This window comes from Xenopus laevis, chromosome 2S (assembly GCF_017654675.1).
Source record: "Xenopus laevis strain J_2021 chromosome 2S, Xenopus_laevis_v10.1, whole genome shotgun sequence".
NCBI lineage: Eukaryota > Metazoa > Chordata > Amphibia > Anura > Pipidae > Xenopus > Xenopus laevis.
Window position 1 is genome coordinate 150,491,014 of NC_054374.1, and position 25,875 is coordinate 150,516,888.

At 39.4% G+C, this 25,875-nt stretch overlaps 1 protein-coding gene across 35 annotated transcripts in view; it reads right to left on the bottom strand.

Annotated features, from left to right (window-relative positions):
* LOC108709018 (protein mono-ADP-ribosyltransferase PARP4) overlaps positions 1-25,875 on the bottom strand; it is a 104,014-nt gene that overhangs the window by 65,683 nt on the left and 12,456 nt on the right. For 31 of the 35 annotated variants that reach the window (XR_005965927.1, XM_041584554.1, XM_041584545.1 and 28 more), the window contains exons 3-21: positions 24,470-24,662; positions 22,801-22,870; positions 20,840-20,918; positions 19,022-19,120; positions 17,985-18,134; positions 17,664-17,801; positions 17,337-17,510; positions 15,715-15,875; positions 15,296-15,433; positions 14,779-14,877; positions 13,450-13,633; positions 11,990-12,149; positions 7,512-7,639; positions 7,302-7,433; positions 7,132-7,218; positions 5,643-5,807; positions 4,617-4,663; positions 3,530-3,611; positions 2,198-2,353 (exon numbers count right to left, since the gene is read on the bottom strand). Coding sequence is in view for 34 of the 35 variants with exons in the window: in XM_041584554.1 (XP_041440488.1) it covers positions 2,198-2,353; positions 3,530-3,611; positions 4,617-4,663; positions 5,643-5,807; positions 7,132-7,218; positions 7,302-7,433; positions 7,512-7,639; positions 11,990-12,149; positions 13,450-13,633; positions 14,779-14,877; positions 15,296-15,433; positions 15,715-15,875; positions 17,337-17,510; positions 17,664-17,801; positions 17,985-18,134; positions 19,022-19,120; positions 20,840-20,918; positions 22,801-22,870; positions 24,470-24,662 (2,442 nt within the window). In the remaining variant the exon portion in view is untranslated. The remainder of the gene's footprint in view (positions 1-2,197; positions 2,354-3,529; positions 3,612-4,616; positions 4,664-5,642; positions 5,808-7,131; positions 7,219-7,301; positions 7,434-7,511; positions 7,640-11,989; positions 12,150-13,449; positions 13,634-14,778; positions 14,878-15,295; positions 15,434-15,714; positions 15,876-17,336; positions 17,511-17,663; positions 17,802-17,984; positions 18,135-19,021; positions 19,121-20,839; positions 20,919-22,800; positions 22,871-24,469; positions 24,663-25,875) is intronic. The other 4 variants (XM_041584529.1, XM_041584526.1, XM_041584525.1 and 1 more) reach the window with 4 other exon arrangements.

Sequence of the window (25,875 nt, forward strand, 5' to 3'; positions counted from 1 at the left end):
ATCAATGTGTGTGAGCCTTTGTAGTAGGTGTGACCATAATTACAGGTGGGCAGTACTGTAAGTAAACTTTCAGTTTAAATGCTTGAGGCAAGGAGTTTCTTTTCTAGCAGTCACTCTCAGGATTAATTGGATTGCAATACTGATTCTGAAATCCATGCCCCAGTGGAGCTTATGATCTTAGGTCCCTATCACAATTTTATCAGGAGTATTTATGCAGTTGGAGGGATGGAAAATCTCAGTTAATAGGTCTGGCTGTGTGTGTTAAAGGGATACTGTCATGGGAAAACGTGTTTTTTTCAAAATGCATCAGTTAATAGTGCTGCTCCAGTAGACTTCTGCACTGAAATCTATTTCTAAAAGAGCAAACATATTTTTTTAATTAATTTTGAAATCAGACATGGAACTGGACATATTGTCAGTTTTCCAGGTGCCCCCAGTCATGTGACTTGTGCTCTGATATGGAACTAGACACATTGTGCTCTAATAAATTTCAGTCACTCTTTACTGCTATACTGCAAGTTGGAGTGATATCACCCCTCCCTTTCCCCCCAGCAGCCCATCAGCAGAACTATGGAAAAGTAACCAGATAACCGGTCCATGGTAGATATAAGAACAGCACTCAATAGTAAAAATCCATGTCCCACTGTGACTCCTTCAGTTACAGTGAGTAGGAGAAACAACAGCCTGCCAGAAAGCAGTTCCATCCTAAAGTGCTGGCTCTTTCTGAAAGCACATGACCAGGCCATATGACCTGAGATGCACCTACACACCAATATTACAACTAAAAAAAATACACTTGTTGGTTCAGGAATGAAATTTTATATTGTAGAGTGAATTATTTGCAGTTTAAACAGTGTCATTTAGAAATAAAAACTACACCATAAAAATCATGACAGAATCCCTTTAAATGGGACCTGTAACCCAGACATAAAAAGCTGTAAAGTAATTTTCAATTTAAACATGAAACCTGAAATCTTTTTTACTATTAAAGCATTCATACCTGTTATAAACACATTTAAACATCTTAGCTGTCAACTCCATGGACAGGACCTGCTCAGAGGGGTGAGTAACAAGTTTGGGGCATTTGCCCAGGGGGACAGGTAGGCCAGGGGGGAGGAGGGAGGGGGGGCAACACAGGGGAAGGGAGAGGGTTTTTGCACCTAGGGGGTTTCCATCTCCTTTAAAGGGATACTGTCATGGGAAAAAAAAATTTTTCAAAATGAATCAGTTAAAAGTGCTGCTCCAGCAGAATTCTGCACTGAAATCCATTTATCAAAAGCACAAACAGATTTTTTTATATTAAATTTTGAAATCTGACATGGGGCTAGACATATTGTCAATTTCCCAGCTGCCCCAAGTCATGTGACTTGTGCTCTGATAAACTTCAATCACTCTTTACTGCTGTACTGCAAGTTAGAGTAATATCACCCCCCTCACTTTTTCCCCCCAGCAGCCAAACAAAAGAGCAATGGGAAGGTAACCAGATAGCAGCTCCCTAACACAAGATAAAAGCTGCCTGGTAGATCTAAGAACAGCACTCAATAGTAAAAACCCATGTCTCACTGAGACACATTCAGTTACATTGAGAAGGAAAAACAGCAGCCTGCCAGAAAGCATTTCTCTCCTAAAGTGCAGGCACAAGTCACATGACCCCAGGGGCAGCTGGGAAATTGACAATATGTCTAGCCCCATGTCAGATTTTAAAATTGAATATAAAAAAATCTGTTTGCTCTTTTGAGAAATGGATTTCAGTGCAGAATTCTGCTAGAATAGCACTATTAACTGATGTGTTTTGAAAAAAACATGTTTTCTGATGACAGGATCCCTTTAAGGAGGCCAATTAAGTGCACTCTCCAACAGATCGGCCCATGAGCTGACAGCAGGCAGTGAAGACAAGCTGCAGTTTTGGTCAACATGATGTATCGTCAGATGACATTTTCAAACCTACCTGATCCCCATAGTCAAAGATACGAGTCATAATCACACACAGATAATTGTACAACAAAATCAGTGAATATATGTCCAGTTTTACTGTCAACTCTTTGCTGGACACCTGAACACTCTACTGACTCACAGCTGAAAAAAAGTAATCTCACTTTCTTATTTCTCTTTATTGATCAAAACACAATATCCTTCACTGATTTTAGAAATATGATTGTCTGGATATCTTACACTTGCTGTAATAACATTGTTTTACCTCACTGTCTTCATCGGGATGTTTTTCCACCCACATTCTTGGCTGGTTCCATGAAGACTGCAGGAAGGTAGGTTCTAGATAAATTATCAACCGAAACCCCCCGTCGTCAAATGAACTGTCTTTTTCAGTTGCAATCACAGCTTTGCAATCGGTTTTCTATACAGGAATTGCAATACAATAAATGATCACCAATGGAAAATAACAAAATATCAATAGCAGGGGTGATCCCGGGGCTTATATTGTCCCTCCTCCCACTCCTGTGCTTAAAACCGGAAATGCATCTCTTAAAGGTACCCCAGGAGCAGCTTTTTTTGTACTGCAAGAGAATTGCACTCTCTGCACTAGCAATGAGGCCCTCCCGGACCCCCTCCGGCGTAGGAAAGGTAAGCGCTGGGGGATGGCACCTCTGGAGTCTCTAGTTGAATTCCCTTTTGAATTTTAATTAATCTGCCACTAATTTTAAAATAAAGGAAATAAGTAATATACGCTTGGTTCATCAGACCAATATTATAGTATAGAGCTGCTCTACGTCTTTCCACCATGTCTTACACTAAAGCTATCCAACATACCCCCATGTGTTACCCTCAGGGCAGACCTTGTGTTCATTGAACTTTGTTTGAGCCCAGATGGCTTATTGCCCCTTTAAACCCCACCCTCCCCATAGTTTCTATTTACTCCTTCTTCGATAGCATACTGTATTTTGCCATTGAAATACAGAGGCAAACTATGCAATTAAAGAAACAGTAACATAATTTTTTTAAGGGTTTTAAAGTAATAAAAATATAATGCAGTGTTGCCCTGCACTGGTAAAACTGGTATGTTTGCTTCAGAAACACTAATGTAGTTTATATAAATAAGCTGCTGTGTAGCAATGGGGGCAGCCATTCAAAGGAGAAAAGGCTCAGGTTACACAGCAGATAAACTCAGTAGAACATAATGGTGTTATCTGTTATCCACTATTTAACCTGTGCCATAAAGCCTTAATTTCAATTTCCGCCATTGCTACACAGCAGCTTGTTTATATGAACTATAGTAGTGTTTCTGTGCAAACAGATCAGTTTTACCAGTGCAGGGCAACACTACATGATATTTTCATTACTTTAAAAAACGTTCATTTGTTGGTGTTACTTTTGGTTATTTTGTGCAGTCTAAACAGTACAAAGAGTCGCCCAGGTCCTTCCACACAGCACAGAAAGACTCTGACTCTGAGTATTCCATATAATAGTCAGGGCAAGTAAAATATTTCTGCTGCTAACCACTACTTAGCTTTCCCTTGTTCTACATGAAGTAGAAAAATTTAAAAAAATAATCGTAGTCACAATAATGACTTACTTTCATTAGAATATTGTGAGTGTAACTCATAATACTGTGAATTTTGAAAGACATCTCGACAGACATCTCCAGAGAGAAACAACTAGAAGAGAAAACAAACACAAATCAAATTCATCCAAAGAAAAAAAAGATTTTAGCTGCTATGTTTAATTTAAATAATCCTAGGACTAGGGTGAGTATTAGAACAGTGTTTTCATAAAACTGTAACTTTTCAATAACTAGGGAAGGCATGGCCAAAAAAAGCCAGAAAAGCTTCGCAATAGAAACAATGTAAAGACTCAATGACAGACAATATTAGGTTCAACCTGGCCAAGCAAAACTATTCCAAGAAAAAACACGTTTTTGTTTTTTTTTATATTTTTAAATATTGCATATATATTTCTCTAGAAATACGTGCAATTCTGGAGGTATAGTTTTCCTTTAAAGGAGAACTAAACCTTCTTCTCAATAGCAGCAATGATCCAGGACTTCAAACTTGTCACAGGGGGTCACCATCTTGGAAAGTGTCTGTGACACTCACATGCTCAGTGGGCTCTGAGCAGCTGTTGAGAAGCTAAGCTTAGGGCTCGTCACTAATTATCCAGCAGAAAATGAGGTTGGTCTGTAATATAAGCTGATGCTACAGGGCTGATTATTAAATTCTGATTCTAATTGCACTGGTTTCTGTGCTGCCATGTAATAATTGTTCATATTAATTACTAATCAGCCTCATACTGTGACATTTATATTCTGCGTACTGTATATTTTGAGCCAGTCCCTAAGCTCAGTAACTGACAGCAGCACAGAGCAGTGAATCAGCAGAAAAGAAGATGGGGAGCTACTGGGGCATCTTTGGAGACAAAGATCTTTACTGCTAAAGGGCTGTGGTTGCCTTGGGCTGGTACAGAAGCACAAAACATAATGTACAACATTTTCCCTTTAATACAAAACCACAGCTGTCATTTGCACAGAGATTTAAAGCAAATGAAGACTTGTTTGCCTGAAGCTAAGTATGTGTCTAAATAGGAAAGGCTACAGCTGAATCCTGGACCAGCTGTGGGGTTATTACATCCCTAACATTGTTAGACCTGTTTTGGTACATTCTTACCCCTTTGACACACCACTTTCTTCAACACAGATTTTTTCTACTGTATCCTGCAAAAAACAATGAACATTTCTATAATGGTGGACATGAAATGGACAAGTTAATATGAATAAAGGGCATATAAATGCAACTGCAATGGTAGAGTCTTGTGGATTGTAAGCTTGCAGGGCCCGCAACCACCTTGAAGGGGGTTAGGGGGGGCACTTCTTGGCATATTGTGCATGGGGGGGTAGGTCAAACAATATCTAAATTATTTTATTTACCCCTTCTACACTTGCCTTACCTTACATTACTAAAAGCCTGTGTAGTCATTTTATATTGTTTTATGCTTTCATATTTCTGCTATGTCTTTTAATATGTGATATTGAGTTTGTGGTGGGTTTTCCTAGTGTAAGTAGGGGATCCGTCATCCAAATCCCATTATCCAGAAAGCTCAGAATTAAGGGAAGGCCATCTCCCATAATCTCCATTTTATCCAAATAGTTCTGATTTGTAAAACTAATTTTTTTTCTCTCTGTAATAATAAAACAGTAGCTTCTACTTGATCCCAACTAAGATATAATTAATTCTTACTGGATTCAAAACAATCCTATTGAGTTAAATTTTTTAGCAGATTTTAGGCCTGGAGATCCAAATTACAGATCTGAAAAGCACCCTGGTTAGCAGGGCTGGGGTAGGCAGCAGAGGCACTTGCTTAGGGTGCAGCTGTTGGATGGGTGCAATTCTAAAAGCATGACTGGCAGGGAGAAATATGAGTGAGTGAGTGAGTGGTTTGGGTTGTATAGAAAATATGTGAGTGGTGGCAGCAGCAAGAGTAGGTAACGGGGGAGGGGTATTTTGGGGGAAAACAGGCCAAGCAGTATTGACTTGGGCGTTAATAATACTTTGTCTGGCTCTGCACATTTGGATCACCCACTGTATCAACCATGAATATTCATTCTTGTGGGTCATGTAGCTTAATGTATAACAATCTATTGTTTTTCACATGGTATGAAAGACGGAAGTTATTGACTCCTCAGCTTTACAAACCTGAGTATTTTCTTTCAGAGCTTTATCCTTTTGCCAAGATGCCACTGTACCAGGAATGCTGAAATCCACTGTTTCATATTCCAGATTCAACTCCGTTATGTAAGTGATTTTAATGATTACTGTGGCGTTTGGGGGCAGGTTTCCGACACTTACTGTGAATATGTCCTATAAAGCAGAAAAACGTTCAAGCCTCACAAGCGCCGCAAGGTTTCAGAGACTTTATGTGTGGCCCCAAAATACAGAGTAGGGCTTCACTTTATAATAGCTGCACAACACAACATTTCTAATTGTAAAGAAAAGATACAATTTGACTGACTCCCCCCATTCTAGTATTCCCTTTAAGGTTAAAAGTAATCATCTATTATTCATTTTTCTCTAATGCTGGGAACCATTAAGCTGTCACAGTTGCACTATCCTGGGAAACAGGTTCCTTTGTACACCGTATATAAGTATCTACATCTCTCAGCCGAAAAAAAAAATATAGGGTAAGAGCAGCAGAGGCAATGCTCCGTGTGCTCTCAGCCTTCCACAGCTGTTAGGTATGGTTTTAGATCCAAATGGGAGTAGTTCCCCTTTACATTTCCTTTTACTATGATGTTGCAAGTGATATTCTGATAAAATATGCAGTTAGTCTTCATTTTTTATTTTTTGTGGTATATTGATAACTCAGCGTTTTGTTCACTCGCTTTTTAGTTTGGAATTTGAGTAGCTCTCAAAATGCTAGGGCCCAATCTACCCTAGCAACCTGGCAGTGCTTTAAATGAAAGACTGAAAAATAAATCGAAATATAAGTAATAACAATTAATTTGTAGCCTCACACAGCTGCCGGGGTCACTGACCCCCGTTTAGAAACTGATTAAAGGAAGGCCAATGGAAAAGTGGATAAGAAAAGGCCATTCTATAAAATTTAACTTAAAGGTGGCCTACCCCTTGAATTTCGTATGCTTCAAAGCTACATTTTTCTAGAGGAAGTAATAGCTAATTGTAGCCTTTTAATCATGTTTTATTATAATGCGGTTACTGAAATTCTGCACTGTACCAACTAATTCTTATATGCCTGCAAGTTGAGGAGCATGAAAAAATACACCTATACCTCATCTGTATGATATCCACTTATCACAGGTGCAACTTGGGATTTTCTAGGAGCAAAGGTTTGTGCTGAACTTTAGCAGAAATTCTAGGAAAAATGCATTTGAAGCAAAAAAATATTACATCAATTTCTTGTATTGTAAATGAGACCCGCGTTTTGTTCATATTCCAGCACTTTTACGATATATTGGGCTTTTTTGTTCATTAATTTTCCAAGCACCTCGTTAAATCTCATGCTTCATTTACAGATTGCATTGGTTTTTGTATGCACTAACTTCTTTTATTTGCTGTTTTTTTATGCATTAACTTCTTTTATTTGCATCATAACCCTCATTAATGCTTATATGGGTCCTATCACCTTGGGAAATCTCAAAATCATATTAGCTGAAAGCAAACTCACATCGGCATCCTGGTCCATTAGGTAAGCACCGTGTCCCTCTCTGATAGCAGCCCTGTACTCCTGGTGTGCTTGCTTCTTCTCTTTAACCTGCCACAAGAGTCCCCTTACATTCATTTCACCAAAGGAATATTCACAAATGACAAATATATACAAAATCTATAACACTGTACCTCTCCTATAACGTGTTTTCCATTTATAAATGCTTCAAAGCCACACACAGCTGCTGTGCTGTCCAGGGGAAAAACATATTTAGCCTCGATGGGAACGGAGGATTTGTTTATGTAGGTCTGGAATATTATAACCTAAGATAAATAAAGAATGTTACTTCCAGTAATAAGAGAAGGTCAGAGTTTTAGTATTAAACAATTAAGAGTACTTACTTCTACAACTAAATCCATCATTCTGCCTTTCACGTGAATATTTTCCAAAGGGATCTGGTTGCCTTGAACACTCTGGAGGCCGCCTTTTATGCTCCGTGGTTCAGGCAGATTCTCCAACATGGGATCTGCTGGAAAAGATAATTTTCCAAACTCTTAGGGGTTATTTGTTATAGTCCGAATGCCCAAAACTCAAAAAAATATTGGTTTTTTTTTACTATAAAATCAGAATTTTTAGCAAAAAACCTCAAACTCTTTGTGAGTTATTATACCCCGAGGATGGAAAAAGTCTAAATCCGAACATCCAGCATCAAATGACCTTGTATATAATGATGTATATAATTCAATGGTAGAAGTCCCGAAGATATCCTGATCTGTGATGGGTTTCGTGCAAAAATCCAAAGATTGCTTAATAACCCATAGTCTGTTACAAACGGTATCCTTTTTTCATCCCTTTGTTTATGTTTTGTTTAAGCTGCTTAAACAAAAACATAAACAAAGGGATGAAAAAAGGATACCGTTTGTAACAGACTATGGGTTATTAAGCAAAAACATTGAAAACATAATAAGGAAACAATGGTCTGTGCTGGGACATGATCAAAAATATGGTAAATTGTTTAAAGAAAAATCATTGTTTCTAATAAAAGGGGGAGAAACAAACACACTGGTTAAAGCTGACATTTGCACCCAAAAAGTTACCACCAGATTTTTAAGCACCCTGGAATTTGGTACATTCCCATGTCTAAACTGCAGCTGCCATTCTATGACAAAAGGTAATTACATTATACAACCCTTGAGTGGTCAAAAATTCAATTTAAACAATACGTTACTTGCAACTCAGATTGGGTGGTATATGCCTTAAATTGTCCATGTGGAATGGTGTATGTGGGGCAGACTTTGAGAAAAGTAAGAATTAGGGTTAGCGAACGTAAGAGATCTATTAGTAACTTTAACCCTACAGATAAAAAGACCCACATTCTAGTTGGGAGACACTTCCACACAGCCAAACATAACGCTGCTAGTCTAAAATGGATGGTTGTGGCGCAGGTTGAAAGACCATTGCGAGGTGGGGATAGAAAGAAATTCCTGTTGAAATATGAAGCTAAGTGGATAGGCAGCATGAAATCAGTTGAACCACTAGGAATGAATGAGGCTTGGAGCCTGAAAATCTTTTTGTAATTTGTTGTTAAACAATATTTGTACTTTCTTACAGCATGAAAACTGGATTAATCCTTCTAATATGAACACTTTAATTGAAATGGACTATATAGCTTTAAGACTGGTGAAAAATATGATTTACTACTATTGCTATTTTGTTATCAATGCATATTGATACTGTTACAATGAGAAGCTACATTTTGGTGCTATTGTGGATAGATTATATAATAGTATCCATTGATAAATCTGGCTGGTGCCGTTAGCCTTCTGGCCACAAGATGGAGCTGAAGGCAGTTTTGGGGGATTATTCACTGGTTTAAAAGTTCACTTTTTGTTTGACTGGTTGTTAAATGCACATGAACGTTCAATTAGGGAATTAGTTGTAGGCCCTGGTCTAGCCACTCGCCAGTAATATACAATTTGAAAAAGTTTGACGCCAATACCGTTTACCTGCTGCAAATGGGGGGTTCCCAATATTTATTCCTCATGACACTTCACAGTGATCAAACTTTTCGGGACTGCATGGCCCTTCCTCAGTGACAATCAAACAGAGAAGCTCTGCAAAATTTATAGACAAACCAATTGTGACCCCTAGTGGTGGTCCACATACATTTAGACCATAGGAAGCACGAATTCTTTGAATAAGTGGACAAGCTTACCGCTTTCCACGGTGGGACCGGGTGCTCATGCCGCAGACCTTCAGCAAAGGGGAGCAACACAACTAAATAGAGGGCAGGCACCACTCCAGAACACCAAAATCAATTAGTCAGTAGAATCCAGGAGCCCAAATTTTAAATAGTACAAAAAGTCTTATTTTACATTATGTATAAAAGCCTGACGTGTTTCGTGTCCCCAAGGACACTTATTGTTGTTAAATGCACGAGGAATGACCCGTGTAGTCTGAAACATGTAGTGCTCCAATAAAACTACATAAATTTTTGAAAGGCTCTCTGGTTGTCTGTTCAACACATGATCCCCAAGGCAGCTGTTTGGTATCACAATTGGGTAAGGCAACTAAACTTCCAGTCCCATTCTTATGATCTTTAAATGTAGGTACACAAACCACACTTCGTTTTCCAAAGTCGCCCGATGTTGCCTTGGGCGACTTCGGAAAACCGAAGTGATCCGAGTGCCATCCTGCTGACGATTTACATTCTAGCCAGCGGGAAGGCATTTAGGGGAGATTAGTCGTCCAAAGAAGAGAACAATTTGTTGCTGGGCAACTAATCTCTCCAGTAGCCACGTCTGCCACCACCCTTAACAGTTACAATTTACATAATCCCACTATAAAATATTAAAAAAACATTAAAACCAGCGTTTTAACTTTTTTTATGACTTTTTGGCAGACAGGATATGATGTCACTGACATAAGATTAAGGAGGAAGCAGCTTCACTACGTATAACCTGGCCAAAGCAAACTCTGGCAAAAGGGGTAACCTTATGGAAAATTCGCATTTTAATGGATTAGCGGCGTAACGATCATTTGCCTGAATGAAGGGCAAGAAACTTCATAAGTCTTTCGCTAGCGAATTGTCCTCTACGCCTGTTAGTAAATTGGCAATGTCCCTGCAGATTGGATTTCTGTCAAATTTTCACTAGAGACGGCCACTTCGCCCTTAAGTAAAAACTTGCCCCAATGTCTTTTCCTGTTTGGTCTACATCTTCTGGATGGATGGTGGATATCTGCTGGGGAGCTTGGGACAACAAGGCCCCAGTAAAGAGTGAGCCCTTTAGGGACAACCCCTTTAGAGACGTCATAGACACTCTAGTAGTGTAAATTAGCTCCAAATTGTGCTCCAAGAAGATTTAAAGATGGAGGCAGCTCTTCCAATGTATTACTGGCCTTAAAGTGATGGCTATATAGTAAGGGATTCAGGCTAGCCTTTACTCCCTGAATATTCCTACTAGAAGGAATCCAGACCACTATCTATTCTATAAAGGGTTATCTTAAAGGGATCCTGTCATCGGAAAAATGTTTTTTTCAAAACGCATCAGTTAATAGTGCTACTCCAGCAGACTTCTGCACTGATATCCATTTCTCAAAAGAGCAAACAGATTTTTTTATATTCAATTTTGAAATCTGACATGGGGCTAGACATTTTGTCAATTTCCCAGCTCCCCCAGGTCATGTGACTTGTGCCTGCACTTTAGGAGAGAAATGCTTTCTGGCAGGCTGCTGTTTTTCCTTCTCAATGTAACTGAATGAGTCTCAGTGGGACATGGGTTTTTACTATTGAGTGTTGTTCTTAGATCTACCAGGCAGCTGTTATCTTGTGTTAGGGAGCTGCTATCTGGTTACCTTCCCATTGTTCTTTTGTTTGGCTGCTGGGGGGGAAAAGGGAGGGGGTGATATCACTCCAACTTGCAGTACAGCAGTAAAAAGTGATTGAAGTTTATCAGAGCACAAGTCACATGACTGGGGGCAGCTGGGAAATTGACAATATGTCTAGCCCCATGTCAGATTTCAAAACTGAATATAAAAAAATCTGTTTGCTCTTTTGAGAAATGGATTTCAGCGCAAAATTCTGCTGGAGCAGCACTATTAACGAATTCATTTTGAAAAAAATGTTTTTTCCCATGACAGTATCCCTTTAAGCCATCTTCACAGTGCTGCACAGTACAGTTGCTTTGTACCTGAATATTGCTGCAAACCATTGTACCTCATTGACATCACTTGTACAACATTAGTACATCTTGTGCTTAATAAGCCCATTTGGGAGGTTTAGGAATCTCTGGCATCCTATCTGTCTAAATTATAAAGTGTAGTTGCACAATACCACTCTGTTTCTCCACACAACATTGCCCAGCTGAGAAAGGCTCTGAATGTATCTGATGTTTATTCCAGCTAAGCTATAACTACATTGCGGGCTAAGTGTTGTAAAAAAAGGCTGCACAGAATTAACTTTCATAACAAACTGCAGATGCAGTGACAGTCTGCTATTCTCTGCAATAGAAATGTTTAAATGTACCTGTATGTGTCCAGAAATGTGTAGGAATAAATAAGGAAGAGGTTGTTTTGTACCAGTTTGGTGTCATATTTTGATAGGTCAAGTAATTGCTGTTGTCCATTGCCCTCATACTGGCTAATATAAAGGTAGAACAGTGTTGCTGCATATCAACATGGTCATTTCCATTCTCCTGAATACAGATCCATCCAATGATGGAATGAGAGATTACCAAACCATAACCAGCAAACCAGAAGCTTCCTGCTGCTTAGCATTGGCATTTTTTGATTTACACAAGTTCTTTTATAAGATATATATTCGTTTTTGCTTCAGTTTATGTACATCATTAAATGTAATTACACAAATGAAAGGCTTCACCTTCTGCCTGGACTGGTTCTTCTCCAACATCTTCCTCCGTGGGCTCAACCCAAACAGGAAGTTTGTCATGTTCCATGTTGACTTGGTCTTTAGCAGTGCAAAACTGCACAACGTATCTCATTTTCACCTGATCTTTGCTGTACACCACAAATTCATCATCCTGTTTGAGTAAACCAACAAGTGTCAACATTACATATGCATCCTTCTTCTTGTTTAAATATGCTTTTAAAACTACAAGTTTATTGATATTATGATTTTCTCATTAGTGTATGAAAAAAACTTGACTTTGGTACATGATCAGCAAATCTTCTACATAGTCTCATATAGCTGCAAAAGACAAACTGTTATTTTTTACAGGCTATACCAGTGCCAGGACAGTTCCACTCCCCCAAGTGCAAGTGCTCCTATACACATTTGGTTGCCTAGGTTGACTAGTTGGACCAGTTGCTCCCACCTCATCATGCGTGTGTGTGTATTAGGGATGCACCGAATCCACTATTTTGGATACTTCATGTAAGTTTCAGCCAAATACCGAACTGAATCCTAATTTGCATATGCAAATTAAAGGCAGAAAAGGAAAAAAAGGATTTTAAAAAAAAAAAAAAAAATTGTGATTGTAATTTACATATGCAAATTAGGATTCAGTTTTGGTTCGGCCCAGCACAAGGATTGCACATACAAGTGCTTTCCTTGGGGGGAGCGGAATTGGTCAGTAAGAAGGTATGTGCCTGGCACCCGACAAGCTTTGCTCCCTAGATATCTGCCTCTTCTGCCTACCCCTAGTTCTGGCCATGGGATAGGGTGGGGTCATGGTCAAAATGCTTCAGTGAACTGAGAGGAAATAATTTTGACATACAGTATATTTTGCTGTTGTTTTGTCAAGACCTGAATGCCCAATCTTCTCCTACATGAGTGCAATGAATAGGACTTTTGCTGAACATTCTTTTTTGCCTCTTGTTATAATCACAAGAAATCGATTTCTTCAGCTAAACAAACAAACTATTGCTACTCCATATGTGGCCCCAAGTAGATCATTAAATTTCATCTGCACAAATAAAAAAAAAAGTCTATTATGCAGGGAGATTAAATGCGCACTGGGAATGTAATTATTTACCTCTCAAGGACCAAACATGGAGTAGCTTCAGTTTCCACGTTTAGCTCAAAAATAGCAAAAACCATAGAATTTTATGATTAAAACTTTAAGCAAAATGCCAATTCATTTAACCTTTTTGGTATAGAATAGTGCAAAAACAGAAGCTTCATATTATACCCAATCCTTGGGTCTACAGATGGTTCAGGATGACAATTAATGTAATCAGGTTCGCTCGTCAGTCAAAAGCTCTGCATATTGAACTATTGATCTATAATCCTCAAGGATCAGTGAGGGATAGGATAATTATTAAGTGAATGTGAATATAAAAGCACACAACGCATAACATGATAAATCTCTTTAGGGTTACCTCAAAATCAGATTTCCTTCCAGGCACTTGTCGGACTCCATGAACACTATCAAAGCCATTTGGAGCTTCAGTAAGTGAGAAGTCTCTTTTGTAGAGATCTTTGCAGTTACCCAGAGCCACGTCACAAACCAGCAAGAGACGCGCCCCATTGGTTACACTGGGTTCTGAATATTTAACACCTGTGCTGTAGGGAAAACAGATGCAATATACAAACAGTATAATTATTATATGGCTAATTGCTGGCAAGATGAAGCTTTGTTTGTAAATGGCCAGATAACAAATATATTAGAACAGATAGAGAGAAATACTTTGTCTGGCACAATTTAACGTTTCTCCACTGAGTTAGCTGGTGTTGCTTTTTGTTGTGAGCGCAAGACTTGACAGTAAATGGCAAGCTACACACTATTAAAGCACAATCATACATGTGTAACACTGACAGACACCTACTTCTTCAGATTCCTCTACATCTGTACTTCTGGGTAACAGACAGCTTTATAAAACTTCACAAGGGTCACTGACCACTTACACTATTTGTGCCTCTTTCTACCTCATGTGATATATTTATGGGTTATTAGATGTCGAGAAGAAATAGAAAAACAGACCAATAAAATAAAGAAGAGCAGAGTTCTAAATTTAAGACTTGTGGAAATCTTTCGGGGCAATTAAATATTGGGACCAAGTCCTCTTATTACTTGTATGAATTACAGGTTTGGACGACAATATTCCATGGGTCATTCATCCAATTTCACCCTTAAAGCTGGCCATAGACGCAAAGATCTGATCATACGAATCGAGGATTCGTACGATTTTCGGACCGTGTGTGAAGAGTCACGGCATTTTTCGTCCGGCGGAGATCGGTCGTTTGGTCAACCGGACAGGTTAGAAAATTTCTGTTGGCTGCCGATAATATCTCTGCGTGTATTGCCGATCGTACGATTTTCAGTGGGAGACTGTCACTAGGTTTGGTTGGACATAGATATCGTACGATTGCTGTCAGGGGCAGAACATTGCTGATCTGTTCTTTAACTAATCTGACTGGTAAGACTTTGATCTGAATGGTTAGTGGCGGGTTGGGAGATGGGAAAGTCCGATCGTACGATGATTCGTACGATCGGATCTTTGCATCTATGGCCAGCTTAATTCACAAACAAGTTGCCTTTGATTGTCAGTATCAATGAAATTGGGACATCTTGTGACTTTAATCCAAACCACAGATTTTCGGGACTCACTAGACGCTGTTGAGTGATTAGAAGACTGGATTGATCGTTCAGCTATAGAACCCCAGTTCTAACCTCTCTCGTCTTGAAAAATAAAAATAGAATTCCATACCTTATGGAATCACTGAAGTAGATTCCGCTTCCGAGATTTCCAATATCAGTTCTCTCTAAACCCAAATCATCTTCAACATTTTTTGGCAAGAGCAGTCCACTGGGGGGAAAAAGATCAATACAAAAACATTATTAAAAACATACTAATAATAAATTACCACTAAATCATATAGCCCGTATTGCCCATGTACTGATCTGACATGTCAAAATCACATTTCACTTACTGGGAATGAGCCAGTGGGTTACAGGGGTAGCAAATACTTGAAATAGTATCTCACATACACATTATTAACTTATTAAACCAATCTATTTTTTTTAATGGCAAGCCAAGGGTTAGGTTTCCCCCAGTGTATTTAATCCTTAACCTTATTAACCATAGCACAATAAGAATGAAGTGCACAGTTGGAATAATTTGCTGAGTTAGATGGTAAGTTACTACTTGTTGCTTAGAAATATCAGTATCTTCTTCTTCCTTTTCTTCTTCCCTGTTATATCAGTCCATGAGGTCACCCTCTTACCGGGAAAGGATCCCCACAAAGTGACTTGGAGAAGATGCATGAAGCAGTGACTTGACATTCCCAAGATTCCTTTGAAACCCCGTGGCTTCACTTAATTTTCCAACACGGAATATTTTCAGTATTTTAATTGACTCCTCACTATACAAAGAAGAGGGTAAAAAACATTAACATGCATTTACAGTATTGTGGGTGGCAAAAGAGAGACAAAAAAATCAACGAGATTCAAGACAAACTCAATGTCCTCACAATATTTGATCAACAGACCTGATATTTCTTTCTATCTAGATTGAAAGTGCTTATACACAGGCAGACATTGGCTGCTGAATTAATCACGGCTCAGTCAGATATTGATTGGGCCAAGCTTGGCATAAAACCTCCTTATTTATGATACAATATTTAGTGCTATTGTATGTACATACCAGTGTTTGTTCTCCCTTATTTGCTGTGACACCTGATGAAACTCCTCAGTGTCGGACTCCACGTGTTCGATTTGGCATCGCAAGGCTTGGTATTTGGCAAGGATACTTGGGTTTGGCTTTGATAAGTTGGTTTCACATACACTGACCATATCTCTGATAAGCTGCAATGATACTCAATGTCTTTAAAACGCATGTTAACTTATTCTCAAGCGTTTAATCAAAAGATGGTGAGAAAGGCATACAAGTTCTAGCAGTACACACGTGTCTTTACAAAGGCATGAATATTCACGCACTGGATGAAAAAACTCACGACTCAATCCCACAACTTTTCAAGGTGCATTGGCACATTAAACTCAAAATTCTGGTTCTGTCTGACATATTATACATTTCATTAGCAAAGCACACACAGGGTTGAATCTAAAAGGCTGAAATATGCTACTAATTCAGGTTCGATAATTTAACATATCTACAGTATGGGTGGCCTAGGTCTAAAGTGGGAGAGACACGCAAGGAATACTAGTAACCATGGATCCCCAAATTCTCCTTAATTATGCAACTGTCACACTTATGGCCTGGAAGAGTAGAATCTTGGGCAGTAGACTCAACTATGAGGCCCAGGACTTTAGAGGGACCACCAATATTTCTAACTAATGTGCAGTTACACAATATAAGGGTTACTGTAATAAATGGTGTAGTTTGCTCCAGACCTTATAAGCCATAGAATCCATTAGAAATGAATATTAGCTTTATACAGGAGGTGACCCAAAACTGCAACTTGTGAAAGCCATCAGCTTTTTGTTACCAATAATATGGAACAAGACATGTTTCCTCCAGGGTGTGAAGCTTCCAGATGGAACCTGCTTTCATGCTTAGATTAACCCAGTTTAAAGGGATACTGTCATGGGAAAAAAATTTTTCAAAATGAATCGGTTAATAGTGCTGCTCCAGCAGAATTCTGCACTGAAATCCATTTCTCAAAAGAGCAAACTGATTTTTTTATATTCAGTTTTGAAATCTGACATGGGGCTAGACATTTTGTCAATTTCCCAGCTGCCCCAAGTCATGTGACTTGTGCTCTGATAAACTTCAATCACTCTTTACTGCTGTACTGCAAGTTGGAGTGATATCACCCCCTCCCTTTTCCCCCCCCAGCAGCCAAACAAAAGAACAATGGGAAGGTAACCAGATAACAGCTCCCTAACATAAGATAACAGCTGCCTGGTAGATCTAAGAACAACAATCAATAGTAAAAACCCATGTCCCACTGTGACACGCTCAGTTACATTGAGAAGGAAAAACAGCAGCCTGCCAGAAAGCATTTCTCTCCTAAAGTGCAGGCACAAGTCACATGACCAGGGGCAGCTTGGAAATTGACAAAATGTCTAGCCCCATGTCAGATTTCAAAATTGAATATAAAAAAATCTGTTTGCTCTTTGAGAAATGGATTTCAGTGCGGAATTCTTCTGGAGCAGCACTATTAACTGATGTGTTTTGAAAAAAACATGTTTTCCAATGACAGGATCCCTTTAAGATCAAATGGCTCCGCAATCTGAAGTGATATCTAGCCTACTCCAGTTGAAATATATTTTACAGTAGAATTACATCATGCATTTATTCCATACCTGGCACAAATCTTGTTTTGTTGACAAAAGTTTCTTGTTAATGTTGACCAGCATGGGTTTCTTATGGGGAATAAGCCGATAGAACTCAGCCATTGCTTTACTTATGTCCCCAGGTTCTGTTCCTGTGTCCAGAGCTTTCCTAACCTGGAGCAGAATGCCTTCTGCTTTGCTCACCTATGAAATAAATTAGGAGAAAACAAACAAAACCCACAAGGTATATGTATGATACAACTGCTCACATTGTCAGAGTCAAAATGAAATAAACATGATAAATATATATAAGAATTGTGATTTTCAGACACTGTTTCCAGTCTCTACAAGGCTTACATCATTCAGACTGATGCTGTTTACAGGACGCGAGAGGATTTTATCCAAATGGCCAAGAGCCTCAGTCCAAACACTTTCCACAAAATATCCAACAACTGGAGACAACTTGGTAGCATTTATGGCTTCTTCAAGCAGGACCTATTGATAACAATATACAGCATGTTACTTGAAGCTACTTGGGAAGGATAATAGAAAAATATTCACTTTTTGATATTCCCATAAACTTATGCAAAGGGAAATGAAAAGCAAGCGTCTATAGTACGAAGTAATATTAAATATGCGTAGAATGAAAAGCAGGTCAGATATATAGAGAATATGCACCTTCTGCAGAGCCTCAGATGTCAGCAGGGCAACCTTTGGTGGAATACGTTTTACTCTCTTAAAGCCTTGTTTTTCTAAAGCTTCAGTGCACTTTTCATACTTTTGACAAGACGCCTCAGCTGTGTTCGCAAACTGAAAGGAGCTGTCAGGCTGCACAGAAATCAAGAAAGAGAGAAAGTAAAATATATATATCTATATGTATATCTATCTATCTATCTATCTATCTATCTATCTATCTATCTATCTATCTATCTATCTATCTATATATATACACACACATGCTGTATATTTAAAAACAATTTAGACTGAAAGGTAGTCTGACTTTAACTTACAAGACCATATCCCCTCACTTAGGCTGACATTCAACCTCGTTCCATGATGAAGAGATGGATTTTTCATCCTCAAATATTTTTTTTACCATATGGGCACTTCTAAAGCTGACGTCCTAGTCATGAGGTGAACATGTCAATGAAAGCAAGAAATTAGGGCTTTCCGTTCACTTGCCTACTAGCTGTAGACTGTTACAACCTAATTGCTGATAAATTATTAATTATAATAGAATATACAGGTATGGGACCTGTTATCCAGAATGCTCGGGACCTGGGGTTTTCCGGATAATGGATCTTTCTGTAATTTGGTTCTTCATGTCTAAAGTCTACTAGAAATGCATATAAACATTAAATAAACCCAATATACTGGTTTTGCTTCCAATAAGGATTAATTATATCTTAGTTTGGATCAAGTACAAGCTACTGTTTTATTATTACAGAGAAAAAGGAAATCATTTTTAAAAATTTGGATTATTTGGATAAAATGGAGTCTATGGGAGACAGCCATTCCCTAATTTGGAGCTTTCTGGATATCGGGTGTCCGGATAAGGGATCCTATACCTGTACAGTACATAGTAAAATACAGCAACATTGAGGTAGTGAATTCAGATACTGTCCTTTAAAATAGCATCTTTTTTGACGAAATCAAAAGTTTCATTTAGACCACACACATTTTCACACACACATATATGTTGTAGTTCTAGTTACCTCGGCTCCGTTGGAATCACAAATGACTTTAGATATTTTGAATAGGAATGAAGAGGATTCTGGAAAGCACAGTAACTCCAAAAATGCCACATTGGAACCCTGTAAAAGAATATCGATTTGAATTAACCAGTTGTGAACATTGTTGGCAGACGGTGATTGTTGTGTTTGGGAAGGCTAAGTGGGTTCGGGTTGGACTTTCTCTTGTGCATTGCCTATGGGTGAGCTCCGGGAAATTCTGACCACAGTCCACTTTTAATATGACAAATTGCATATCTTAGGGATACAACCAGGGACAACCAAAAAATAAAGGTCAGTTCCCACTCCCATATATTCTGATCTGGTTTATTTCATGTCTTATTTAAGACTTAAAGACAAATGCAAAAGTAGACATATTATTTGGCTTGTTCTACAGTCACCATGTACATCTAGGTATATACACAATCACATGCCATTAAATGCAAAGAGAGCCCCCCTGCTCAGGTCTCACTGCTGCTTCCCCATCTGCATCAACTCCGCTGTCTAATGATTGACAGTTCCTAAACTCCCAAACTCCTCGTGGGTAGCTGTAAAGGACAATGAAAGGTCTTTCTACTTGGGGGTGTCAAAAGTTATGCACCCCCAAGTGATCGCATGTACTTACCTGAAACCCCAGGCTGGTGCACCTATTAGGAGAAAACTGCACCGGCCCAGGATTCTTCCAGCGAGCACCACAGAGCGTTTGTCTTCTGGCTTCTTCTTTCTTCAAATTTCCCGGGGCAGACGCATGTGTAGTAGAATGTTAAAGTTCGGCTTTTCGTGCTACTGCACATGTGCAGCCATGACAAAAAAGAAGAAGAAGGAAAATGATTGCTCCGTGGTGCTCGTTGGAAGAACCCCAGGCCGGTGCAATTTTCTCCTAATAGGTGCCTGGGGTTTCAGATAAGTACACGTGATCATTTGGCGGTGCCTAACTTTTACCCCCAAGTAAAAATACCTTTCCTTCTCCTTTACAGCTACATAGTTACATAGTTACATAGTTACATAGTTAAATTGGGTTGAAAAAAGACAAAGTCCATCAAGTTCAACCCCTCCAAATGAAAACCCAGCATCCCTACACACACCCCTCCCTACTTTTAATTAAAATTCTATATACCCATACCTATATTAACTATAGAGTTTAGTATCACAATAGCCTTTAATATTATGTCTGTCCAAAAAATCATCCAAGCCATTCTTAAAGGCATTAACTGAATCAGCATCACAACATCACCCGGCAGTGCATTCCACAACCTCACTGTCCTGACTGTGAAGAACCCTCTACGTTGCTTCAAATGAAAGTTCTTTTCTTCTAGTCTAAAGGGGTGGCCTCTGGAACGGTGATCCACTTTATGGGTAAAAAGCTACCCATGAGGAGTTTGCACCAAATACTTTTAGATATCAGCTGGGTCTCACACAACGGAGCCACTTATACAATGTAAAAAGATTGTTTTAACTGTCACCTTGATATGGACATAAACGTTTTACAACTCATTTAAACACTCCGACTGGGGCTCTCACATTTTAAGACCATAGTCATGAACCCAATAAAACCACACATGAAAGAAATTACAAGTTTAACATTTTGGTTATGTTAACCATAGGTATGATACATTAAGTTTATTTCATACTCAATCTTGTAACATGTTCCCTATATATCAGCAAAACGTACAGCATGGCAGCTCTCCGGCATGTTTATATAATATTCAGCCCAATGAGGAGCAATATACAAATACCGAAATATTTTTTTTTTTCTGAACACTAAAATATTCAGAATATCAGTCTAACAGAGCAGACACTCACTTTATGGAAGAAACTGTATTTTGCTACTTCAGTATCTGGCGGGTCGGTGAAGGTTTCTGAATCAAATTCACTGTAATCCCTAAAGAGAAAGGAATTAACAGTAATAAATGAAACATTTAATAACATATCAGTGTCTGAGAAACAACTATACTATCCTGGGGTCAGCCATCCTCCTGAATAGCCAAATGGAGACATATTCTGATCAGTGCCATCAGCACCTTAGCTCCCTCCATGGCTCTTATAAGTGAGTGGATTATTTGGCTGACTACTTGAATGATCAACTGAGGCGTCCACTGGCCATTTTGTACTGTCATTCGTGTTGCCTAACTGGCTAGTGATCCACTCATTCGGGCATAGGGTTAAACAGATGGACGATCTTCAGAGGGCTCCGTGCACTCTGATCCCCAATCTCCCGCCCACTTGCCCTGCCCCAGGGCAGGAACTAGGGGTAGGCAGAAGCAGGGCCGGCCTTAGGCCTATTGGACCAATTGGGCCCAATAGGGCCCCGCACCTCTGGGGGCCCCGCACCACAGGGCAGCACAGATAATATTTCCCTCAGCACATGATGCTGCCTGGCCTGCCCCCAGCTTTGAGAGTCCAGCCCATCCCCAAATCCATAGGTCCAGCCCACCCCCAACTCTGATAAGCCAGCCTATCCCCCAACTCCATAGGTCTAGCCTGCCCCCAACTCTCATAGGCCCAGCTTTCCTTCAACCTTGTTAGGCCCTGCCTGCCCCCAATCCAACCAAGCCTGCTCCCAAGCTGAATCGGCCCAGACTACCCCAAACTAATTGGCCCAGTCCACTCTCCTATTTCCTCCCTCTCTCTCTTACCCTGTGTGCCCCTATTATGTGCCCCTATTTCATCCCTCTCACTCTCTTACCTTGTCTGCCCCTTTCCTTTCTATTTTGTGCCTGTATGCCCTTATTTTCCTAAATACTTGGTGTGTCAGTAGCCAGCAACACTTTGTCTAGGGGCCCCGCCAACATGGTCCCAATTGGGCCCCACATTTGATAGGATCAGCCCTGGGCAGAAGATGCATCTGCCTAGGGCACAATGATAGGGGGGTTCTGGGCAGCTACCTCTAAAAGTATCTTCTCCCTACCCCTAGGGGTATATTTATCAAAAAGTGAAGTTAGACATCGCCACAGTTCTCTAGAGTGAAATTTCGCCACTCTTTATTCATTTCTATGGAATTTTGAAAGGCGTATTTATCAAAGGATGAACTTTCACTTTCACCCATTGATAAATACTCTTTTAAAAATCCCATAGAAATGAATAGAGAGTGGCAGAATTTCACTCTAGAGAACTGTGGAGATGTCTAACTTCACTTTTTGATAAATATAATCCCTAGCCGGGTTCACACCCCTTACTTCTCTTTCCTTCCTTCTGTCACCCCCACAGTCGCTCTTCCCTCCCTCCTTTCACCCTCCCCTGCGTTCTCCTTCCGCCACCCCACCCCTATGTCGCATTCTCCTCCCTCCCCTTCGTTGCATGGGCTGGGGCGGCCAGCCAGGTTGCCTAGGGCCAGCCCTGCCCCACCCACTCCCCACTCAGACTCTGCCCACTTCTGCACCAAGACTCCGCCTACTATCCTCCCTGTGCCGACACTCTCTGCTTCCCTGCCACAGGAAAGAGAGCGGCTGGGAAAGGGGCGGGTTCTTGTTGGCTATAGAGGAAGTTTCCTAGTTACGCCACTGCTCTTTTCAGATAAGTTCCCACAAAACTGGAAGAAGGGGTCTGATGCAGCTGAACTGTAACACTCAACACACAACGTATTTAATCCAATGAAGTGCATCAGTGGCTCTTTAACCAAATACTGATTTATTAAACTGATAGAAGAATATGTTTATCAGTGTATTCAATAAGGGCAAATAGGGCATACGTTACTTATAAGGACTTCCTTAACTAGCAGCAGACTTAACTCATGATCTACATACTACTTAAATAAACCCATTTACCTGTCCCATAATTCATCCTTGTTTTGCAGTGTCGGGACATTTTCGGGGAAGACAGTTTTTTCGGGATCTGCTAAAATATGAAGAGATATTTAGTTTCCCACCTTAAAGGTGCAGTATACACTTCGGGCCTATTTATCAAAATCCAAATCTTAGTATATATATTATTTTATATTATTAAATATTATTATTATTATAATTAAAAAAAGTCCGACCAAACTTAAATCCACAATTGGACCTTATTTATTATTTGAAAAGCACGATTTAATTGGATCTGGGACAAACTCGATAAAATAGAATTAAAATCCAAATTTCAAGTTTTTCCCCCGAAACAATCTATTTATTGGGCTTTTTCCTTGTAAGTCCGAATTTTTCGGATTTTTGCCAGAAATAGTCAGATTTTTGGGCTAATTCCAGCGCAGACCACAAAAACTTCCAAATAGCGTAGGGACCTCTCCCATTGACTTATATACAGGTCTGAGATGGAGGATTTTTCCGATTCAGACTTTTTCCATCCTTGGGGTATAATAAATCTCAAAAATTTTTAGTTTTTTCTTTCCACTAAATAGTCAGATTTTATAGTTAAAAAAACCTCGAAATTTTTAATAAATAACCCCCTTAAACACCATTGCTTAAAATTGGCACAATAAATAGTACTTGTATTAAAGTTATATTCTGCTTATTGTTTTAATTTTAAAACTTTCAAATTTTTCTATTTTTTTTTGCCATTCTTAAGCACTAATCTGAAAGTTGTGCTATTTTCATTGACCTTATCCCTCCTTCTTTTATAAGAAAAACAAACAAATTCTTTATAGTTCTATAAACAAACACACATTTTCCCTTAAAGGGCATGTAAAATCTAAAATAGAATAAGGCTAGAAATGCTGTATTTTGTATACTAAATGTAAACATGAACTTACGGCACCACAAGCCTAATCAAACAAATAATTTATGCTTTCAAAGTTGGCTACAGGGGGTCACCATCTTGTAACTTTGTTAAACATCTTTGCAAGACTAAGACTGTGCACATGCTCAGTGTGGTCTGGGCTGCTTAGGGATCGTCATAAACAAAGCTGCTTGAGTTCTGCATGGCTGGGAAGTAAGGCAGGGGCTCCCCCTGCTGTTCATAAGTATGATTGTTTCCCTGCTCAGCAGTTAGGGACCGTCTGACAATTCCTATCCACAGCAGTAAATGAAGGGAGAATTTCACTGCATACAGTCAGGTTTCTTATAAAAACGGTACACATTTTTTAATTAAAGTATATTGGAGAAAGGTTTCTTTTTCATTAAAGAAAGTAAAAATGGGATTTTTTTTTTGCCTTTACATGCCCTTTAAGCAAACACACATCTGCTATATCTATAAGCAGCAGCCTTTGAGCAGCTTATTAACAGGGGCTTCACAGTGGACTGGTAATTGGTTTGTCAGCTCCTCTAAAATTCTCTGGGACAGGAAGTGACAGGAAGCACTAAGTGAAACTGGCTTCATATTGCCGTTTCAGAAATAACAAAAACAATAGAAATTTCTTAATTAAAACAATAGCATTGTTAATTAATGCTGAAAGTGTGGTATACTGGCCCTTTTACTAACCTAATGGCTGACCATTAGACAAAGAATAGCAAAGCAGGTTGAAATATACTGCCATTGAAAGTAGAATGCACTAAACATTGTAACCTTGCCAGCTTTGTGGTTCCTTCTCACTTGGTGTGACACCAGCAGTCAGATATTGGTAGTCCAGAATCAGACACTTCTCTTCCAGACATTTCCATATAAAATGACTGTCCACAATTTGAATCTGATGCTTCTGGACAGTCTTCAGCTGAGAAGCACTTAAAAAGGCAATGGTGTTCACCACAACATGAGTGCACTAAAATACAGAGAAAAGGTGAACAGGGTTATGTATAATTATATAATTATGCCATTCATAATTAAGTGTGAGCGATAAACTCCAAACAATATTCAACTTAAAAATTAAACATTTGAAAATTGCAAATGCATTCTACTTGGTTCCTGAACACAACTAAAAATTTAATTAAAAAATGGACATAAATTAATATTACTTTTAATATAATTAGATTAGGTTATTTTATCATAGGCACAGGCATAAATTGGAGGGGAAAAATTGCGCAAGGTGGACGCATTGTCCAATGGGTCCCAGAACTAGACTAATATTCTAGTGCTCCAAAAGGTAGACTCTTTTCTTGAAGAGATTGAGAGAGGATTTCAGGGATGGAATGCCAGAGGTAAGGAGCAGAAAGGTAGAGGGGTTTGAGATGAGAGGTGACAGTGGATGGTGTGAAGAGAAAGTGGCTCTGAGAGGAGCAGAGAAGATGGCCAGCTACGTACAGTGAGACAAGTGAAGAGCTGTAGAGAGGAGCAGAGGAGTGAAGGGCTTTGAATGTTAGCAGAAGCATTTTGTATGCCATCCTTTGCTTAACAGGCAGCCATGCTAGGGATTTTAGTTGGTGTTGAACATGTTCCTTCTTAGGATAGAGCAGGAGGATCCTGGTACAGTGTCGGACTGGGATGACAGGGGCCCACCAGAAAACCTCAGATTGTGGGCCCACTTTCCAAACTCTTATTCCGCCTCTCCTGACTCAACCTCTTTATTCTCCTAGTCTTTTATATCTACTTACTATATTCTTCCATTATTAAGCATTTTTTCCCCACTATGAAATAGGTAATGACCATGAAATAGGTTAGAAGCAAGAGGGCCCACTGACACCTGGGCCCACCGGGAGTTTTCCTGGTATCCCGGTGGGCCAGTCCGACACTGTCCTGGTAGCAGAGTTTAAGACTGACTGGAGGGAAGAGAGATGGGAGTCAGGAAGACTGGTTAGTTGGAGACTGAAGTAGTCTAATCAGGATAGGATAAGGAAGGAAGAAGTAGCAGGTTTTGGCAGCATTATTAATATCATTAGAGAAGGAGAGAGACTCTTATAAAATGCTTGTGTTTTTAAAAGTAACTGTAATATGAAATCAGTCAGTGATCTTTTGAGCACTTTTGCAGTTCAGAAGGTGATGCTTAAGTTATAATACAGGAATTGTCTCCTGATGCTTCTCTGCTCAGTTCCATAGCT